At 42.9% G+C, this 22,935-nt stretch overlaps 1 protein-coding gene across 9 annotated transcripts in view; it reads right to left on the bottom strand.

Annotated features, from left to right (window-relative positions):
• MCTP1 (multiple C2 and transmembrane domain containing 1) overlaps positions 1–22,935 on the bottom strand; it is a 287,127-nt gene that overhangs the window by 169,782 nt on the left and 94,410 nt on the right. For all 9 annotated transcript variants that reach the window (XM_054186271.1, XM_054186272.1, XM_054186273.1 and 6 more), the window contains exon 2: positions 6,454–6,568. In XM_054186271.1, coding sequence (XP_054042246.1) covers positions 6,454–6,568 — 115 coding nt within the window. The remainder of the gene's footprint in view (positions 1–6,453; positions 6,569–22,935) is intronic.

The raw sequence follows: 22,935 nt of genomic DNA, 5'->3' as shown, positions 1-22,935 counted from the left end.
AAGCTCCTCTTCCTCGGCTGCCACCCCGCGCGTCCATTGCACCGCTGCCAAGAGCGAAACAAGGACCAGGCAGAGCAGAAAGGAAACCGAAAAGTATCTTCCCAGCCTGCATTTTAAACTGGGCGACGCTGACCTGTACCTGCTGGCAATGAGGGTGAAATCCGTAACTCCCTTCAACCGAAGCTAACTTCTCTTTGCAGGAAAAAAAGACAAAACTCCTGAATCTTAGGTGTCTTTAGTCAAATACAGCCAAAAAGCACTGCCTACCTAACAAGGTGTACCTTTAAATAAAACATCCTGTAAATGTTTTTACATACTGTGAATGCTGGCACACTTATCTACATATATTTACATGAATTCCAGGGTAACAAGCATGCCAAGCTGCCATTTCTTGTTTGAGCATCTTATCCTCACTACCTCCGTAATAAGGAAACTGAGCATTTAAAAATTAGTTCTTCCAGACATTCACAACCACAGGAGTTCTTAAAAATTATGATGTGTATTTTTGATTCAGATAAAACTTAATGTAACCTTTCTGAAACACCTTTTTATAAGCTAACATTCTTACCTATTCTGATGAACTAAATATAAACCGTTTGATTTTCATCCAAAACCTAATGATATCTGATTTCCTTTGTATTAGAGCATTCGAATTTCATACCTAATTAGTACATTAAAATAAAAATATAATTAAAGAGCTACTTTGATGAATGCTCACAATTAGTGGCATGAAAATACTGATCCAAAAGGCCTTTTAAGAATAATTCGGCATCTGGCTACCTGTTACAGCACGAATAGCATTTCTCTTCGGTTATTGCCTTGTGATTATTTGCCACATTCGGAAGATGACGCGAGCGCTACACTACTGATTTATTCCAATAATCCTCTCCCCTCACCTCTGCAGGAAACAGAGCAGGGGCACGTTCCCATCAGTCTCAACTGTGAGACAGGCTTAGCACTATTTCATAATAAGTAAAATTTATTCCATAATCCCGGTCTAACTGAACCATCAGGATGAAGAGTTTCTCAGCCTCCGAAGCTATGCTGTGTACACTGTATTGCAACCAAGCTGAGGACTGAATCCTAGGATCCTACATCAGTGAAACCCAAGGTTCACACATAAATAACGTGCTCTGTAGTTAGGCTTAAATGAAAAATCTTTTCAACAATTTTAAATGTATTGCCTCACACATTTGTTTGCTTTCAATACCCTGTCATTGCACAAAATTAGGCATATCTTAAAGGGCTATGTAATCATCTCACTTCACTTGTTATTTCACTGGCACTTAACTTTTCTTCTAGATCCTGAAAATGCAGATATATACAGCTATTCATCAGAGAAAATGCAAAGTCTACCAGTGTGTTCTTCCACTGTTATGGTTCTCAGATCTTCCTGGTTTTGACAGACATCTCTCCCAATTATTCTCGATTTAGGCAGATAGCTTCTTACTGATGTACTCATTTCATATCGGAAGTGGTAAATTTATCAAATTGAAATGCAGCCCCTGCACTGCACGGGGGCACTAAGCGCGTGCTATTCCTGGTTACTTCTGGCCATGGTCGGGTGCAGGTTTCAGTACCAGCGTCAGCCACCGAGGGGTCAACCCCTCAGCTGTTTCAACACAGACAGACTCTCTTATCTTAGGAAGCATTTTTGCACTGTCTCCTGCGGAGAGACACACACACATCTGGCAACATTATCCACTTAAAAGGTCAAGGCCTTTTATGACGATAAATGTCTGTCTGCTGGCACCTTCCTGCAAGATAGCACACAGAAAATACACTGCTGCTGATCGTCTTGAAAAAGCCCACGAAAGTTTCGCTCATTCCTTGTGCTATTTTGCAAGATTGGGTCAATCTTCGTGCATTTCGTAAAAAAATTGAATTACAAATTTTAAAGCCAGAAGGGATCAAATTCATCGTGTACCTGCCCTGTTTTTTGACATGACACAAAGTCCTCGGGATCAACCTGTGCTACTTACTTCCCAACTTTGTCTAAAGTGGAGCAGCAAACCAGCACTGTAAGTTTCTCAAAAATCACAAAAGGGAGTGGATTCCAGGCTCCAGTGAAGTAAGAAAACACTGTGAGGAAAGCATATTTAAAACACATGAAAGAATCTATGATTCTGTAGCTTTCTTTTGACTGAAGAGAATTGTAGAAACCCAGTGACTAAGATGTAATTCCCCTTTTTTCTTAAAAATATACATGGTATTACACAAATACTATATATGACAAAAAAGGAGAAATCAAAACTAGAAAAGGAAACATAAAGATGTAGGTAATAAAGTTAGTTTGTTAATATTACCAACTTACAAGATACAGCATTACAGTTTTTCCCAATATTATGGGAAAAAAGTCGCAGAAAACAAATCTTTAAATCTAAGTAAGTATATGGTCTACTTTAGGATGGGCTGAAATAAAGCATTTGCTGTAAACCACACTTGTGGTCACTGTAGGATTTTGCCAGAAGCAAAAACATAAACCGTCTCATCACGTAGCTGGGATGAAGTTACGGTGCCACAGCTCAGTGGTACTTGGAAGGAAAGCTGGGTCAGACGGAAGACTTCTTGTGAAGGATTTCTTGTGAAGATGAAGAGTTAAAACGAATAGTTACATTTCCTTCCGTCATACTGCACACACCACAGCATAAACATCGCCTGCTACAGTGAAGGATTATTTTCAACCATTGGAGAAGACAACTGCAAGATGCTGGTCCTGTCATGAAGAATGTTCTGTTCCCCGTTTGCTGTGACTATCAGTGCTTATTTATCAACTAATAGCCGTGATTAATGCCAGCCACACAAATATAGCTTCAATCTTTCCCCTTTTCTTCTGAGAATGTTGTCGTGTCACTTTTTATAAATTTGAGGAAGACAAAGTGTGCAGAACATTCACAACATGAGAATTCAACTTTGAATTCCAAGACTGCAATATGTTTGGCAGCAGGTTTCTAAAAAGATATGTGAAACTGCAGTTCAAAAATCAAAGGACAAGAAGCTAAAATTAAAACGAAATTCTTTTCTACCATGTAATTCAAGTGTTCTTTTAGAGTGAAATTCACAGTACTTGGAGAAAATTCAATTGTCAGGCTTTAAGCAGAGGATCTGGAAAAGGTTTTGGAGGAATGGGGTGTTATGTGCTGTTAAGACTTACAGTATAAGGCTCTGACTCAGTCCTGGGGTAAATGCTCAAGGCTGTGGTTTTAGTATCTCACACATCTGTCTTAGTAGCTCCATGTAGAGTTTGGATGTATATTCTTACACAGTGCCTCCCACAGACTGTCCTGCAATCACCGCCTGGCTCATAACCCCCGACACAAGCACTGCTGCCGGCAATAACACAGAAACGCTGGCTCAGACCAGGGGTGCTGTGAGCTCAGTGCTCTGCCACCACTGGGGCTACAAGCAGGTGCCATCAGAGAAACAAAAGGACACAGACATATATTATTCCCCTACTATGTCTTCCTAGGCATAAAGAACTTGGGGCAAAGACCATCAGAGTTAATGTGTTTTCTACGCATTTCAATGTCCTTAGTGGATTTTTCTTTCATGAAGTCACTCAACCTCCTCTTGCACCCACATAAAGCCCCAGTAAGAATTGAGTTTTACATGCACAGTTTCTTAGTGAAACACCACTGCGACTACCATACAATAATTGAACAATAAATAAAGAAGAGCATGTATTACACTCAAGCGAGAATTTAGACGAAACTGACTCCCCAAATCAAGCCCCTTTCTGTCCACTTCCCATTCGGCAGCCATCTAAATCCACCAAGTGCCTCCCTAACGCCCGTAAAGTCTCCTCCATTCAAGTTCTGCTGTTGCTCATAAAATCTCACTCTGAGTAGCTCCAAAAGAAAGCAAAAACAAGCAGAAACACAGTGGATAACAGCTGGGACGTTCATTCATGAGTGGATGGGTCCTAGCTTGGGGTCCCTGTACAAATTGCTGTTTCTGTATTTTCCCCTTCAGAAACAAAGGCTCAATCCTGTAAGCCCAAACCCCACTGAGATCTGAAATGGGGTCAATGCGGGAGGGAGCACATCTGTAACTCCCCATCTCGTCTGAATGATCTTCTACACTTCACTGAGATGTAACGCACATTCTCCTTCCTGACACAGAATCCCAGAATCCCAGACTGGCTGGGGTCGGCAGGGGCCTCTGGAGATCACCCAGTCCAACCCCTGCCAGAGCAGGGTCACCCGCAGCAGGTGGCACAGGATGGCGTCTCCAGGCAGGTTTGGAGTATCTCCAGAGCAGAGACTCCACACCTCTCTGGGCAGCCTGTGCCAGGGCTCTGCCACCCTCACAGGAAAGGAGTTTTCCCTCATGTCGAGATGGGATTTCCCGTGTTCCAGTTTGTGCCCGTTGCCCCTTGTCCTGTCCCCAGGCACCACTGAGAAGAGCCTGGCCCCGTCCTCTTGCCATCCACCCTTTAGCTCTTGCTGAGCGTTGATGAGACCCCCTCTCAGCCTGCTCCAGGCTAAACAGCCCCAGGGCTCTCAGCCTTTCCTCATCAGAGAGGTGTTCCAGTCCCCTGACGATCCTCGTAGCCTCCGCTGGACCCTCTCCAGCAGTTCCCCGTCCTTCTTGAACTGGGGAGCCCAGAACCGGACACAGCTCTCCAGATGTGGCCCCACCAGGGCAGAGCAGAGGGGGAGGATGACCTCCCTTGACCTGTTGGCCACACTCTTCTTAATGCCCCCCAGGAGACCATTGGCCTTCTTGGCCACAAGGGCGCATTGCTGCAGTAGCCACACTCATAGTGACATGGTGAAACATTCATTTGGTTGCTGAAGATGGGAGGGTTGAGCTTTCTCAGGGACAGAAAAAAATTCAGAAAGGGAGCAGAAAGTAACCCAAGCATCTTGTTTCTTTGGTAAGATTTCCAGCTACAAGACTACTCCGTGAAACGAGAGCCAACAACGACCTTCTTCCCCAGTATCTTTTCAAAAGAAAAACCAGGACTTGCTCAGCCTTTTGTAAGCGGTTGGTGTGTACCATCCAAAGTGAATTACAGGCTCTGAAACAGGATGGGCGATGACCGTGCCCTGCAATTGCAACGCCAGTGTCTGGGATCTAGGGGTAATAACCACTGAGGAAACACCACTCTTGCCGTGTTGCCTCCCAGGGAGCCTGAGGAGGTTTCCTTGCTGCTCAAGCAGCAGCTTTCCCAACCGACCTTTCAAAGCACTTGACATCTGACACAGCACCTAGTACTCATTGCAGAGCCTGGGATTCCACCTCAGGACATGGATCTCCTGCCCTTGGTTTTACTCTAGACCCAGACTCCCGTACCATGGAGAAAAAAATTACAGATGTTTTCCTTGCATACAAACAATCACATTTACATTCACATTTTGTTCATTTATAAATAATATGAATGATGGATATGACTGAATTACAACACATCATTCAGGAACTGGGCAACTCTCTCTAGCTCATGGAACAAAAACATTTGAATATCTATTTTTAATGAATGTCAGGCAAAGCTTGATAGAATATCAATACATCTAGAGGAAGAATATACATAAAAGTTTATTCTTGCAACAGTAAGCATATTAAAATTTCAGTTTCAGTGACATAAGTATCAGTGGAATGATTTCCTTCCAATGTAAACAGCCTTCTAGGTTTCTGGTACCGTATCTGAGATCTGAAATCAGTCAGGTAACTTCCTCCAGTAAGCACTGAGAGGTCTTGTGTAATACTACTTTTGCAGTTAAATTTTTATTATGGCTTTTTCTCTCTCACAAGGAATATGTTACAGCAAATCCAAAATAGGCTGTTACTTGGATTTATCATGCTCATATAGCTGTTCAGAAGGGGAATACTGACTTATCTAATTTTAAATAAACGCTGCAGTTGCATGTGCAGAGTCACTGAGGCAGCCTGCAGTGCTCCTGTGGTCAAAACACCTTTTAGGAATCCTTTCCATGTCCAAACAACATGTGTGGTACATGTCTCACAGCAGATTGTAAAACGCCAATATGTGATCGGCAGATTGGCCAACAGGTAAAGCCTGGACACGTCTGATAGCAGGGTATTTCTAGTTTTGTCTTTAAAGACAGCTCCAGTATTTATCAGTTAAGCAGTCAAGGAACAAAATACATAGCAAGACAGCCCCTGTGTGCGCAAGACAGCACAAATACACATGGTTAAAGTAAATCTATCACACCTTTCTTAGTCTGACACTTCCAAAAAAGGGAGGAAAACTAGCTAGCAGAAGAATTAAACCAATATTAGCTAAATCTTATTTCTTCTCCTGTGTGGGTTTAGCTAGCCCTAGCTCCTTTTACTTCGTGCTTTTGAGAAAGAGAACCTCAACATAGTTTTAAGTAGAGTTTAACTAACACACAATTCAAACCTTAACTGTAACTCTCATAACCCCGTATAAATTTAGCCAATGGACAAGTAACCTCCCAAGCATTACGATGGGTTCACCAGCACGCTTACCTCCACGGTCCCGTGCTGCTAAATTCTGCCCTCTTCTCAGGGTAACGTCCAACTGGTACATCCTGGGATCCCCAGAAGGAAAATCTGCATTACTTGGTTCAACCAAATTTGTTCTCTGGAAGGGAAAAAAATAAAAATGCAATAGCTAGCATTACTGGAAGTTTCACATGAGGTATATTTTAATTTGGTATCACCATCCTGTTGAAGTAAGACAAGGCCATATCCCACTCACCCACCTCAGAGCAAACACCCCAACACCAAGAAACCCGCCCCTGTCATCAGTATGACAATTCCTGGAGCATTCTTTTCTTTGAAAAAAACAAAACACCAACTGGTTGACATCTCAATGGTTAAATTTATTATTTAAAAAAGGCAGTTGGTAAATAGTTCTTTGATACCTGGATTTATTATGGAAATCCACATTTTTAATTACACTCACGTACATTCCTGGTCCACTGGAGCAGAATAAGTAAGAAAAAACAGATCTGGACCTTACTATTTGGACTACTCATTACCATTACTCTCAAACCCTGTATTTATTCCACAGTGATAATCTAGGCATCGGATAAGCATACATGAATTTGGATTTTGTCAGCTACTAAAGCACTTTGCAAGATATGTGTTTCTTTCCACAGAGTTATGGGGGAAACTGGGGGGAAAAAGAAATCATCAAGACATGAAATGCAGCTCTACGTCTTCACTTGTAATACATGCCTTCTTGGTTTGCCTGTATGCCAGGGCAAAGATAAGATTCTTAGAGTAGTTATTTGTTTAAACTATATCATAAAAATGAAAAAAATAAAAAAAAGGAAATCAAAATGCAAGGAACTCTCTGGACTGCCTGAATAGTAACCACATTTCTGTCTCAAATGACAAAGGAGAGAAATTATATTTCTTAGTATGTATAAGCTTTTGCAAAATGGTTTTTAACACATCTCCCTATAAGTAGCATCTAATTACAATGCACGCTTGGAACACCACATTTAAGACTAGAACAACTATATCTATTATACATTGACAGTACATACGGGGGCTTCATATATTATACACACTGAGCACCACAGTTACATATTCTCGTGCTAGGAGCTGAATCTTTTAGGACCAGCGCTATTAATATTTTATTATGCGATTATGGCTCCTCTGCAAGAAAAAAAAAAAAAGGCAGCATGATAGAAACATCTGAGAGACCACACGTCTTCGAAGTGCGATTCCACTTCAACAAGAAACTTTTGTTGTTTCTCTTCCTACTACCCCCTTTTCTTTTTAAGGTAATAATAGATCTGAGGCACAAAGGAAGCCACAAAATAAAGGCATTTTAAGACATGGTTTATGCTTGTTACTCCAGAGTCACAAATACGAGCCCTATCATGTTAACCTTTGCTGCAACTCGTACAATGCTGGCCAAACCCCATACTGACACGGCCACTTCCACAGCAATGGAATTGCTCAAAACTATGCACTTCAGAGAAAATGGTTAGATAAGCTTTGCTGGGAGGGGGCAGGGGGTTGTTGAAATCTCTCAAAATTTATCCTGTAATGTAACTGCTGAGGTGTGCCTGAAACCATCAAAAGACTTTGCAGGACTCTTGCAGAAGTCACCTACCCTCTCCTTTCAAACGACTAACGCCCTGCCGATCATCTCTTTTTTTAATTTTTTCTTAATGCCCTCACCGGGGAAGGATACAAGATCGACAATAGTGAATTTCCACCCCTAGTCCATGCAGAAATAAGGAAAATCTTGCATGCTGGCCTGATCCTTAGCCTCATCCTAGAACCCAGCACTCACCAGGGCATTGTGAAAGAAGAAACTTGTGTTCTAAATCAAATAATAAACACCAAAACTTCCCTCCCCATTTCTTGCCCTTCTACAAGACCTTGCGGACACAAAAGAAACACGTCCCCTCCCAGCATTTATAACCTCCTGCCTGATTCTTCCTCATGGCATCCCCCTCCCCCTCCGAGCACAAGCTCTACATTAAAACCCCTTGGTTTAAACATCGCCATGTTGCTCCCTTCTTTTGCCTTTCTCACCTCCTTTTCCATGCTTTGCCTTCCTTTTTTTCTTGCAATGGAACTTCTTTTAAACATTTACATTAATTAGTTTCTCAGAGAGCTGCTCGAGGAGGCTAGAATGTCGGTGAGCAATGTTACAAGCCTACAGGACATGAACAGCTGCAAAAATGAAAAAAGCAAATTGGTATTAACTATTCCTAACTAGTTCTGCATCAGAACAGCAGCGCTTGAAGTATGCAATTAAAGCTGGAGGTTGCCATAATAAACACAACTATTAATAAATCATTTTTCAACCACCTTTTTTAATTAACAAGTTCAAAAGTTAAAATGGCAACTAGTGAAAAACAAAGAACGATTTTTGTGTGGTCGTTGCCATGTTCTAAAGTTATGTCCTGTGGCTATGACCTAAAGTTAGAAATTTTTAGATGAGAAACTCGAGAGCATTCATGAAAACCCACAATTGCCCTAACCATGGAACAGTTTCAAAACCAAATTTTCTGAGTTGTAGATTCCAATTAATAATGTCAAGAAAATAAGTTCTCTGTCACTAGAAAAAAAGATAAAACCATCACGACTAGAAGTTGCGAGCCACAAGGCTGTTTCTTACTGGCTGCTGCAGGATGATGACACCAAGCCTGACAAAGCAGGAGCATGCCTTCCCCTTCAGTGTCTAAAATGTATAGAAGGTCTTGAAATTACTTTTGTTACATCTTTAACAAAAATGCTGAGGTTTCAGACAAAGACCAGAAGGGCAAGTAACCGTATTTTCACATAGGCAAAATTGCCTGTCTGAAGGCAATGACTGAATTAACTCCTTTGCACTGATTTTCAGTAGTGGTCTGTCATTATTTTACTTTAAAATATCCTTTTTAGCTAAACTATGGCTAAATTCTTGGACCCTACAATTCCCTGTAGAATCAAAAGGTATCTGTTTTAAGAAAAATTTATTATTTGGCACAAACACTGAAGCCTTGTACACAGTGAATTTCGATAGAGAGATTAAAGAATGCTGATCGTCTTGAAAACAGGCCACGTGCGAAGGTCGGGATGGAGGCGTTGGTGACTGAACCTGTCCTCAGTCGCACTCTGTTGTTTAACTGCGTTCTTCCCTTGCCAAGCAGCGGGAGCAGCAACAGGAGGTGCTTCACCTTCAATGAGACCTCGGGGAGAGGTTCCCCAACAGCCTGCACTGCGACGCCTCTGCAGCTGCTGCTCGCGCCTGGCTCACGGTGTGTCAAGGGATGCTCAGCCATGCCCAGAAAACACACCCTTTCCTCCAGCCGGCGGGAACACCGAGCTCACGCCGGCCAGGCTTCAGATGGCCCCTACGAGTGGCACTCCTTCAAGTGCCTGTTTCTCCAAGAACTATCTCCATAGTATGCAAACTCATGTGAAATCTGAAAGAAGACTATCTGCAACAAAGCCAAGAAGTAGAAATAAGATATTTTTTCCGTTTGGTTCCTATTTAGCCCAACAACCCCTACTCAGCTGGGTTATTTATTAGCTGTAAGTCATCTGAACCCTTTTCCATTGGAGGGGTATGCAAGCCAAGCCCATGATGGACACTCTATTAGAACAGCCACCAACTGACAGCAGAATGGACAACTTCTAACTAGAAAATACTCAGTGTTGTATTTTAACACAAAAAATCAAAGAGAGCATTACTACATGAGTGTGTATTAAGTGCACTTATGGAGCTAAGCTGTTAGTCTAACAATGTGAAATAACACGTTGGCTCACTTTTACAGAAGCTCTGGGGTTTAGACATCTGCCATTCTGGAGACATATAAGACCAGGCGGAGCTGTGGAAGAACATGCCCTTGCTCAGGACTTGTACCACTGTCACATTATTGTCCACACAGAAACCAATGCAAAGAGTTTGTGCATTTTAGCGTCAAAAAAAATTAGTTTTCTGATGCCTGTGACTAGTATCCATGAGGAGTTTCTGCCACCCAAGCTGACACAAAGCCCAAATTATTGTCAAGAGGGTAATTAAAGCTTTTGATTATTTTTTTTAAACTCCCATTTCTGCATCAGATAAAGGAAAAAAATAATTGAATTTTCTCCAAAAAAAATTCTGCTAAACCCTTTGTGATTCACTGGTATGAAGAGTCAGGCAAGTATTTCCACCTCTTTTGTTCACACCAGGAGAGACACTTCATTGTGTTTTCCAGATTTAGTAGATTAACGACTAGATGAAAAACCTATTTTTTTCCACTGAACAAGTGTTGAGCATGTAAAAGGACTGTAAGCTAGCTGGCAGGCAGGTATGTGTGAGTAGCTGCACACCAGTAACAAAGGAAAAAGCTATCCCAGTCTTTGTACATCCAGTGCATCCACCATATGATAGACTCGTAGAATCATTCAGGTTGGAAAAGACCCTTGGGATCATCAAGTCCAACCATCAGCTCCACTCTACAAAGTTCTCCCCTATACCGTATCCCCCAACACTGCACCTAAATGACTCTATGAAGCATTACTGGTCAGAACCCAGTTCCCCCTCAGGATGCACAAAAAATGATGTCACTTTGAGACTGACGGGATGGCTGAAATCACCACCATTCCCACATCACATCATTTTTCCCAGTTTGCTAAAAACATACTGTAAAACAAGAAGACAGTGAATCTGATTCTGGTCACTAGGCATTACTGAAGTCAGGGGTCAATGTACCGAAGTCAGACTAGCAATTTATGGCTAAAAGATGAGAATCGGTAACATCATCTGTGCAACCTTCTTACAAATCACATCACAAAGTTTCAGGCTAACTCAGTAACTTCCCCCAGACTGAGACCCTGAAGATTACTACCATTTTTGCCACTGAAAACTATCTATCACCCTTTCATATCTCCACAAATACAAACACTCTCCTTCAAAGCTCTTAATATTTCTAACAATCAATCAGCTAAACCAACCCCAGGGAACAATGGCTTTGCTGCCATCCTACAATTTATATACCATACACTATCATGACTTTCTCCCAGCAATTCAGGGTACATAAGAGATTTAAGAACTCTGCTGCAGGAACCAATTATCACTTCAGATGAACAGATTGTAAAATTTGATATGGTTTGTTCAATTTCAAAACCAAAAATATTCAGCAGTTTAAAAAAAAAATTAAATCTACACCTGTAACACACTCCCCCTTCCAAAAACAGAAAAAAAAAAATCTTTTTCAGTACAGCTAAGAAAAAAAACCACCACCTAATATTTTCCTATGCTTAAAAGTATATTTTGGAAATGCATATCAACTAGATTGAAGTAATACTCTTATCCGAGTCATTTAAGCAATGGGTTACAGCTCTGCTGATTTGCTGTTCCATTTCAATATTCTGCCAGAAACACTGATAAGACAAGCAAAAAGCACTTTTTTTTTTTCTCCCCAGCATAAACCAAAGGCATCAGCATCAACACTTCCTTCAGCAGACGAGGGAAAAGGGCAGTGTGGCAGGGGTCACACAGAGGAGTGTCGGGGAACTGGCCACGTGGCTGTCGTGCTGCAGACCCGGGTCGCTGTCAGGAAACGTGGCGGTGAAATAAACCGGCTTTCCTGGGCACGCCATAGAGGAAATCAAACCAAAGTGTCCCGCAAGGAGGAAGCAGTAGAACACCAACAGCCGAGGGTTCACAGCAAGGCGTGAAATATTATCAGCTTTCAAACATAAAAAAAATATGAAAAAGTTTCAGGTAATGTAACCGTGTCTTCAATATTGCATAAGCAGAATTTTCCACTCCAGTTATGCCTGGCTCAAACTGATTTCTTCAGATCATTTTCATTTGTCAAAGCTTCATGCTTTGGAAACACCCGCTTGCAAGAAATTCGGAAATTCTCAATATCCAAGTGGCTGTCAACTCCTCCTCGGTGCAACTAATGGGAACTGACTGTGCTTCAAAGTCATGACAATAAAGTCAAGTGACAAGCAATTTTTAATTTTGCTGAAAAGTATTTACTTATCTAACTTAAGAGTTACCATGATCATGTCCTAAACACTTTGTATGCCAGTGTTCTGGTTGACGGCAAGTCAGGAAGAACTGACGAACTTCTGAGTAAGAACAGTTACATGGCTCACTTCATCTCATTCATTCTATTTTCCTTATTCCCTAAATAAAAAGGCAGGTGTATAATGTGAATCCACTTCATTAACAATATAAAAGAACACTCTGGGATTTTAAATAATATTGGAAATGTGCAGAAATTATTAGTAGCATTTTATATGCACTAATAAATAGTTTTTATATATTTATATATATAGTTTAGTGCTGGTTTTTGTCAGAGTTAGGTTGATGGTTGGACTCGATCTGAAAGGTCCCTTCCAACCTGGGCAATTCTATGATTCTATAACGCGCTTTTTGATTAACCAAGTATGTGCTTCAGATGGGGCTGGCTACTTCATTAAAGCTTGCCATAGAACAGATGTTTCCCATAGACAAGATATGCCACGAATGTGAAAAGCCTCAACTGCTAAAGATTTTGAATTGGATAAAATGTACTGAAGAACTGTAGAAGTCGGATTTTGTACGTGTGCTCTTTATCACGTAATGGCAACAGTGCATACAGGCTAATCTGAAATGTCTCAATTATGAGGAACTATAAATTCAAGATTATTTCTGCAGAATAAAGATGTTTTTTAAGTTGGCATTAATCACATCCATACAGACACACACATTTTTATGTCTGTCAGTATGCTCTGAATATGACCTTCTAGTTTATATTGTCAGGAAATACGCTGTGGCTAAACAAGAGTCACGAGCGCATAAAGGATTCAGCCTCTTTCCCAAGCTTTTTGGCCATTTAATCTGCTTATTAAAGAAAACGCTTAACAATCAGATAGCAATGCTGACCATTTACATCTGCAGAATAATGGGAATATTTTTGGTGACACCTGTCCTAATTGTTGCTCTTTGATTTTCTTTGAAAGCAAGCCAAAACAAATGCTCGTTTTCAGTATCAAACTAACTACTGGCAACAGCTTGCGACATTTCCTTCTGAAAAGATAATGAGTAGATGGAGAAACAGTAATAAAAGATGTAAGCATGTTAACATTTTGAAAGTTTTGGTATTCAGAAGTACACTTCAAATCACTTTTTTCAGTTGAGGCACTAAGCCTGTCTGGCAGCAAAGGAAACCAAATGCCGATATCGACAAAGGAATCAGAAGATATTCCACAAAGTTTTCCACCTTCCATCTGTCTCCATACCCTGTTTTGGGCATGGAAAACTCAGTTTGCTGCCACTTATTCATTCAAATCTACCCTAAAATTTTATTTCTGCAGCATCACTTACAGAGACGAAGATGCTAAAGCAAACAGAAAATAAAAACAAATGATCCCTTCTCCACCAAGGTTATAAATTTACTCTTGAATAAATCAACCACAGCCTCCTTCCCCGTTCTGCTAGACTCCATCCTGTCCTCCCCACCCTCCCCACGTGTCATTATCCTCCCTTCTTATATCACAAACTAAAAGCTCTCGTCTGGTCTCTTCTGTGAAAAGCAACTGCTGTCATCATGCGGAATCCTTCTGGGGTTATCAGCGTTTCTTACAGACACAATAGCTCACCTACACACAACAAATTGTAAGCGCTGGGATTTAGACTGTAAGCCTTCCAAGGACTGAAGAAAGTCTTTGTTTTCAGATATAAGTACAGGCAGATAATTCTTTGCTGCAGTTTCCAACCCTCATTCCTCTCTTCATCCTCAAAAGTATATTGCCCCAACCTCTTTGTAGTGGGTACAGTTTTTTTTAAAGTCCAAATTTTACCACTTTGTTTCCCCGTCTGGTCCTGCTTTGATAAATTCAAAGCTTTTTAATCTACTATTGATGAGCAATTCCTTTGTAGGAGACAGAAATTTTAAACTACTATATTTGGTATTTCAACTATCGAGTTACAAATTTCTTACTAGTTTGATCAAGACTGTAAGTACAGAAATATCAGTATCAGTCCATTGTCTTTAAAATTACCTATTTGACTTCTGCTTTTGCTAAGATTTCAGCTGGTTTGACACTTAGATTTTAATCTCCGAACAAAGTGATTTGTTACAACTTATTGGTTTGCTCTGGAACCATTTCTTTTAGCACCTTTTTTGCTGACAATGCCTCTTCATCAAACCAGAAAATAGCACATGCAGAGTCGTTCTTCTACAACAGCTTTGGTGGCAGAGGCTGGTACGGAGAAACCCCAGTGTCCTCGCCAGCATCCGCAGAGTCCTTTGCCATGGAACAAACCCTTCCCCAGCCACTGCGGGTGCCTGTTCAGGAGGAGCTCGTTGCCCGAGATGAAGAGGGGGATGGGCTGTGTATAATTCCCTTCCGAATAACATTACAGAGATCAGGATTAAATTAGGTAGTTATGCTAGATAAACCAATGCCTTTCTGATTTGACTTATCTAATTAAAACCGTAGATCAGCACAATGGCTGGGGTATTCCTATTGCTTTGTCTTCAAAAAAATCCTCACAGCACACAATAAGGAAACATTCTGCTTTGTTTGAAGTAAAGGAAAACAAAACTATTTTCTGCAGATGATACCCACATTTCTAAGTCAGGCTTTTGGCTGTTCAGCAGCAACTACACAAAGCATTCAACAAAAGTAGCCCTAACCCAGCAAACAACGCACACATATCCGAACGCAACCAAACACATGGGACCACTAACCCTCTACCCCCCCCCAGCACTGAGCTCTTCTTCTATTTTCATTTGTGCAAAAGTGGTCACTGTGAAATACCAACAACAAAAAAACATTTACTCACAACATGGTTGCAACATCCAGTATAAATGGAAGCTTCACATCCATTGGAAGAATACATTATCTAAACTGCCTTGCCTTTACGCCCTACAAAATTCAGATGCTTATTTATGGAAGCCTGAAAGCTATGTTAACAGAAAAATAATTTATTCCTTACTGCATTTAGTTACCTGGGGTTATCTCCATTAAAGCATAAGAAAAGACTTTATTTTCTGGCATCCAGAAGTAACTTGCTTTTCAGAAACAAGATATGAACCAGGAAGAAGTGTTTTTGACACGTTCCCACAACAAAACTTCTCCAGTTAAACCAGTACTATTGAAATGTACTACAAGTACCTCTGCAGAAGTATCTTTCCTTGCTGCATGGAAACTAGTAACTCTACTGAAGAGGAGGTTCCAATACAGTATCATAATTACTCAACAGGGACTTCAGTTGAATTGGACAAAGTCATTTTTTCCAGGCAACAATTATCATCAAGATCACTTTGGTTCAATGTGAAGAAAACACTTCCAAAAACTGGAAATCAAATTCATCTTAACCTGTATTCAGGTGAAGCCTACACGCAAAAACACAGAGCAAGATTCTGCACTGCTTAAGTTTTCATAGTGTCTAAACAAGACCAGGAGAGTCTAACCATCCTTGTTCCTTTAAAGGTATTTTCTTGTGTGGTTTCTAACAGTCTTTATACCAGCTGGTCACAGAAAGGCTTCCTACCACCAACAGTTAAACTGTTATGTCCAGAAACAGTTCAACTAAAATCTGGTAAAAGCAGTGCAACAAATAGTGACAAAGAAAAATATGGTAGAAAAAAACAACTTGCAATGAGAAGGACAGTCAAGCGCTAACCACGCAATTTTTGGTCTTCACTGGGAAAACCTATACACCTGTAAGAGATGGGTATTAGTTCTGATACGTTTATGCACATTATTTTTTTTTCCTGAAACACCCCACAGCCTTACAGCTATTATATTGTTCATGTGAGTTCTTTAATTCAACAGAGACATCTACTGCCTAGTCTTTGATACAAGATTGATGTGCAAAGTAACGACCACACACACATTTTCTGCAGTCATCTATCCAACAGATATCCACATGTCCCTGTCTGGGCATCTCAGAGGATGAGAACCTCAGCCTGCCCTGCAAGATGCCAATTAAGGAGTAATTCAAGGTTTCCAATTTTGAATATGACAAAAAGTAGGTCTTTTGTGTTGAAAAGATCAGTAATACTCAGGCTTAACAGTCTGAAAGAAGTCATTACTGAAGTCATTGGGTTTTCTTCCTGTCCATGGCAAAGCCTAGAACTGTTGTGTGATACTTTTAGATACTCTCCACTTGTCTTGACTGACACAAAAAATGTTTAAGTACAGAAAAGAAAAAAAGGATGCTTTCCAGAGATAGAAGGTGCCTGTAACGAGTGGTGTCCCTCAGGGGTCAATACTTGGACCAATTTTGTTCAATATATTCATTAATGACCTAGATGAGGGGACAGAGTGTATCCTCAGCAAGTTTGCTGATGATACCAAGCTGGGAGGGGTGGCCGACACTCCAGAGGGCCGTGCTGCCATCCAGCGTGACCTGGACAGGCTGGAGAGCTGGGCAGAGAAGAACCAAATGACGTTCAACAAAAGCAAGTGTAGGGTCCTGCACCTGGGGAGGAAGAATGCCAAACACCAGTATATGTTAGGGGCGGACATGCTGGGAAGCAGCTCTGAGGAGAAGGACCTGGGGGTCCTGATAGACAGCAAATTATCCATGAGCCAGCAGTGTGCCCTTGTCGCCAAGAAGGCCAATGGCATCCTGGGCTGCATAGGGAAGACTGTGGCCAGTAGGTCGAGGGAGGTCATTCTCCCCCTCTACTCCGCACTGGTGAGGCCACAACTGGAGTACTGTGTCCAGTTTTGGGCTCCCCAGTTCAAGAGGGACAGGGAACTACTGGAGCGAGTCCAGCGAAGGGCAACCAAGATGATTATGGGACTGGAGCACCTCCCTTACGAGGAAAGGCTGAAAGAGCTGGGACTCTTTAGCCTGGAGAAGAGAAGGTTGAGGGGGGACCTGATTAATGTTTACAAGTATCTAAAGGGTGGGTTTAAGGAGGACGGAGACAGGCTCTTTTCAATGGTTCCTAGTGACAGGACAAGGGGCAATGGGCACAAGCTAGAACATAGGAAGTTCCGTTCAAATACACGGAAAAACTTCTTTACGGTGAGGGTGACAGAGCACTGGAACAGGCTGCCCAGGGAGGCTGTGGAGTCCCCTTCTCTGGAGATTTTCAAGACCCGCCTGGATGCAGCCCTGAGGGTTGTGCTTTAGGCAATCCTGCTCTAGCAGGGGAGTTGGACTAGATGATCGCTAGAGGTCCCTTCCAACTCTGAAGATTCCGTGATTCCGTGCAATGGTCAAGCATGTCATAGCTAATTTTTGCATTACTGATTACTATCACTGCAGAACTCCACACTAAGAATAATGACTGATGTTGAAAGGTAAGACTACAGTCCCATGACACAAGATCACAGCTTTTCACTACAGTGAACATCTTCACAATTGCAGGCATGGATTTACTGCTCGGGCCTTTCAAGAACTTCAGGGAGGCCCCAGTGACGGCAAAGAGTCGGTATTGTCATCCTGTGGCCCTGAGAAGTAGTTGGGGATGGCAGAAACGAGAAGTTCCAGGGTGGATACAAAGGTGGTGAGATGAGAAAAAGTTGTAACCACGTCAGTTGTTCTACTGTTCCTTCACCCAACCCTGATAGATACACAGAGTTCCCAGGAGAAAAATCAGCTGCAAGGTGGAATACAGTTTGCAAGGAACAGTACCAGTGGTGCTTCTGGGCTGGAGAACAGGAGAAGGCCCACTCCTCTAATGCCAAACCTGCTGTTGCCAGGTCTATACCCAATGCAGAAAATCACATCTATCTTTCAGAGAGCTGACAAACTGTTCACATTTCGGCTCCATCACCGACTGCTGTAAGATGAAAAAAAGTGAGAAAGCAATCTGTCAGAATTCCTCAGAAAAGTCCTGAAATTCTGTGAAAATGGAGACTGGACCATATCAATCCCCTCAAGAACCCACCTCAATCTTGAATCGATTTACCAAATATCAGAGGGGGAGAAATATCTTTGAAAACAGAACAGCAAATGCCACCCACCAGAGACATCCTGATCTCCTAAGCAGAAATGAAGGCTTTATGAGCAGTGGTATCCACCACAGGGCACAAGTCTCCAGCAGTGCACACGTCTGCTTAGGGGCTGGTATCACCAAACACCAGATAAAATGGGAAAGTGCTTTCCTGTGGGCATTACCGGGTGCCTCTCTGTCAAGTATCAGAGAGAGACAAGACAACCCCCAGCTCCAGAATAAACCCCTACCGTCACAAATAACTAATCAAGGGGCAGGGAAAATGGAACAAAATGCAGGCAGCTTTCCAAGAGAATGCCTGTCTGCTGACCGGTGAAGCAATGGTGAAGTTGCTCAGGTGAAACAGCAGCAAATGCCATTTTCTCTCCGAAGTTTTACTACTTCTTTTCTTCTGGACATTTCCAGTGATTGGTTCTTTTTCTAGAAGACATGTAAAACATTTATTAGGTTGTGTATTACAACGCTGAGCTTCTGTCAGGGAGCCAATGCCTAACCTTTGACAAATCCTGGATGCCTGTTAACCCAAGGCCATGTACCAACGCTCCTGGGCACCAGTGGCTGCTCTTCTTCTGGAGGCTGTATTGAACACCACCACCTACTGCTCCCCTCAGGCTGCTTGACAAGCTGCTTCTTCTTCAGGTTGACACAAGTTCTCTTCTAGTCTTCCAACAGCTTTTCAGTAGAACACAATCTAAGAGAATTTAATTTACTGAGAGGTGTGGACAGCCCACAGCCTTAGAGCAAACAGTTTCTTAGTGGGTGTATAAGGCAGCATCACTGCTTTCCTCTGTCAGTTACTGAAGATCTTATGATTGTTCAATTAGACAGCATGGTCTGTTACCAGAGCTTTGTCATCAAGAGACAGATCCTAGAATCACAGAATCATTTAGACTGGAAAAGACCCTTGGGATCATCGAGTCCAACCATCAACCCCACTCCACAAAGTTCTCCCTTACACCACGTCCCCCAACACCACATCTAAACGAGTCTTAAACACATCCAGGGATGGAGACTCCACCACCTCCCTGGGCAGCCTATTCCAGTGTCTGACCACTCTTTCTGGGAAGAATTTTTTCCTAATGTCCAGCCTAAACCTCCCCTGCTGCAGCTTGAACCCATTCCCTCTTGTTCTATCGCCAATTACCTGTGAGAAGAGACCAGCACCAACCCCTCTACAATGGCCTTTCAAGTAGTTGTAGAGAGTGATGAGGTCTCCCCCCAGCCTCCTCTTCCTCAAACTAAACAGTCCCAGCTCCTTCAGTCGCTCCTCATCAGATTTATTCTCCAGGCCCTTCACCAGCTTCGTTGCCCTCCTCTGCGCTCGCTCCAGCACCTCGCGATCTTTCTCATATTGAGGTGCTCAGAACTGGACACAATACTCCAGGTGTGGCCTCACCAGTGCTGAGTACAGGGGACAATCACCTCCCTCCTTCTGCTGGTCACACTATTTCTAATACAAGCCAGGAGGCCATTGGCCCTCTTGGCCACCTGGGCACACTGCTGGCTCATGCTCAGCCGCTTGTCAATTAGAACCCCCAGGTCCTTTTCTGCCAGGCAGCTCTCCAGCCACACTGCCCCAAGGCTGTAGCGATGCGTGGGGTTGTTGTGGCCCAAGTGCAGGACCCGGCACTTGGCCTTGTTGAAGCTCATACCGTTAGCGTTGGCCCATCGGTCCAATCTATCCAAGTCTCTCTGTAGAGCCTCCCTATCCTCATGCAGATCAACACTCCCGCTGAGCTTCGTGTCATCTGCAAACTTGCTGATGATACACTCTACGTCCTTATCAAGGTCATCAATAAAGATGTTAAACAGAAATGGTCCCAACACCGAGCCCTGAGGGACACCACTTGTGACCGGCCACCAGCTGGATTTAACTCCACCGCCCATCCAGCCAGTGCTTGATCCAGCAGATCGTATGCTCATCCAGGCCATGAGCCGCCAGTTTTTCCATGAGAATTCTATGGGGAACAGTGTCAAATGCTTTTCGAAAGTCTAGGTAGATAACATCCACAGCCTTTCCCTCATCCAATAATCGGGTCATCTTGTCATAGAAGGAGATCAGGTTCGTCAGGCAGGACCTGCCTTTCCTAAACCCATGCTGACTGGGCCTGATCCCCTGCTTGTCCATTATATGAGTTGTAATGGCACTCAAGATGATCTGCTCCATGACCTTCCCTGCTACCAAGGTCAGACTGACAGGCCTATAGTTTCCCGGATCCTCCTTTGTGCCTTTCTCGTAGATGGGCGCTACATTTGCTACCCTCCAGTCCATGGGGACCTCCCCAGTTAGCCATGACTTCAGGTAGATCATGGGAAGTGTCTTGGCGAGCACGGCTGCCAACTCTTTCAGCACTCTTGGACGTAACCCACCCGGTCCCATAGACTTGTGTGCATCCAAGCGGCGTAGCAGGTCACTGATCACTTCCTCTTTAATTGTGATGACCTCGTTCAGCTTCCCCTCCCTGTCTCCCAGCTCACACGGCTGGGTGCCCAGGGAACAGTTAGTTCCACTGCTAAAGACTGAGGCAAAGTAGGCATTGAGCACCTCAGCCTTTTCCTCATCCTTTGTGACTGTGCTTCCCTCTGCATCCAATAAGGGAGGGAGATTTTCCCTAATCCTCCCTTTGTTGTTAATGAATTTATAGAAACATTTTTTGTTATCCTTAACAGCTGTAGCTAGGTTGAGCTCGAGCTGCGCTTTGGCTCTCCTAATTTTCTCCCTGCATAGCTTCACTATATCCTTATAGTCTTCATGAGAGACCTGCCCCCTCTTCCAGAGGTCATAGACTCTCCTGTTGTTCTGGAGGTCCAGCCAAAGGTCCCTATTTACCCAGGCCGGTCTCCTTCCCCACCTACTTGTTTTTCGGCACACAGGGACAGCCTCCTCCTGTGCCTTTAAGACTTCTCTCTTGAAGTATGTCCAGCCTTCCTGGGCTCCTATATCCTTCAGGGCAGCCTCCCAAGGGATTTTGTCCAGCAGTCTTCTGAACAGGTCAAAGTTTGCCCCCCGGAAGTCTAAGGTGGCAGTTTTACTAACCCCTCTCCTTGTTTCTCCAACCCCTCTCCTTGTTTCTCCTTGTTTCCTCTTCAGATGAGGAAAACTGAGTTTTTAGCTGGTCTAGCCCTTCCATTTTTTATGGAGGCAGATCATAGTTCAAGAATTGACTCTTCAGAAAGATGTTTCCCTTACCAACTCATGAAGAGACATAGCTCTTATTAATAATGTGTAAATACAGTCTATTCTTACAATGATGCCCAAGGAGACTCAAAATTTTGCAAGTGCTGGAAACTATGCCTAAATGACTCCAGTAACAACGAAGCATATATGAACCATTATCATGTTTATCAACTCTTGGTTTAAGAAACTCATCCTAAAATGGGGATAACAAAAATAGCTGATTGTCACCTTTCAGGAGGCAACTGCTCACCTTCTCTCATGAATTTATACTCTGAACAAATTTTTGGTCCCTTCCTTAATGCAAATAGTGCCATCATCACAAAAATCACCATGCACAACTCTTGGAAGATTAATTTGTTCTAGCATCTTTGAGTAAAATAAGAGTATCAGCACAGTAATCTGCGAGTGCCCACAAAGCGCTAAATGTGAGATGGATAGGGATGGATGATACCAGAAAATTAAGCTGAAAATTCATTACTGTCAGCACCACTGGAATAAACATGCCCATCAATTCAAGTGTTGTGACAAAGCCATAATGTAGTACCAACAGGCCAGTTCTGCTAAAGTGGATTCAAACAAGTGACACGACCCCCCCAAGGCATCCTGACCACTCAGCCTAGGAGAACCAGTATGAGCACTGGTGGCAGGTGAACATGTCCTTCCTTTGGCTGTTGTTCACACCAGCTACACTTTCCCCATCTTTGTGAAGCACATAAATATTGTGAGATCCTTCACCCTTGCTGGAAGAAGGTGTGAACGTTACAGGGCCCCACCTCACAGCTGCACTAGCGCAGTCCCTGCCCAGCCACCGCCAGCACCAGGGGAGCAGGGGATAACACCCGTTGAAGGGCCCAGGAGAAACTGAAATGACAGACACCTCTTCTCCGCACTGCAAACGCCTGCCATAAATTCCATCGGGCTGCTGACCAGTAGCCTCTGCTGAAGCCTTTTATCCCAGGCCTGAGCTGCAGGCAGGACCTGCTGTCCCAGCACAGGCACACTGATGACCCATCGCATAGAGGAAACCGACATCTGGTCTTTCTGTCACTTAGCCTCACAGTGAGTCCCACAACAGGTGACGTAATGCCAGTTCCACAAGGTAAAATAGAAAATAAAGAAATAAGCAAATCAAGTGACTGTTAACTACTGATTTTTAAGGACAAATGAGGTAAAGGACTTGGCGAAATGAAGTGCCCTGGCTCAAACAGCAGTTGGAAGAGGAACTGGTTTACCCTGGGAGTTACTCCTTCTCCTCAAGCATCAACGTTGGATGTGGTAGCTCCAGGTTTGCCTCATTCTTCACTGCTGACTAGGAAGTTCTTCAATCCAAGTGGACTGGCACAAGCCCAGACATGGTAGTGTAAGGAGAAGAATTGATTTTCTTCCACAAGCAGACAGCTTGCTAGAAATCCC

Source organism: Rissa tridactyla, chromosome Z (genome assembly GCF_028500815.1).
Source record: "Rissa tridactyla isolate bRisTri1 chromosome Z, bRisTri1.patW.cur.20221130, whole genome shotgun sequence".
NCBI lineage: Eukaryota > Metazoa > Chordata > Aves > Charadriiformes > Laridae > Rissa > Rissa tridactyla.
This window is presented reverse-complemented; position numbering and strand designations above follow the sequence as displayed.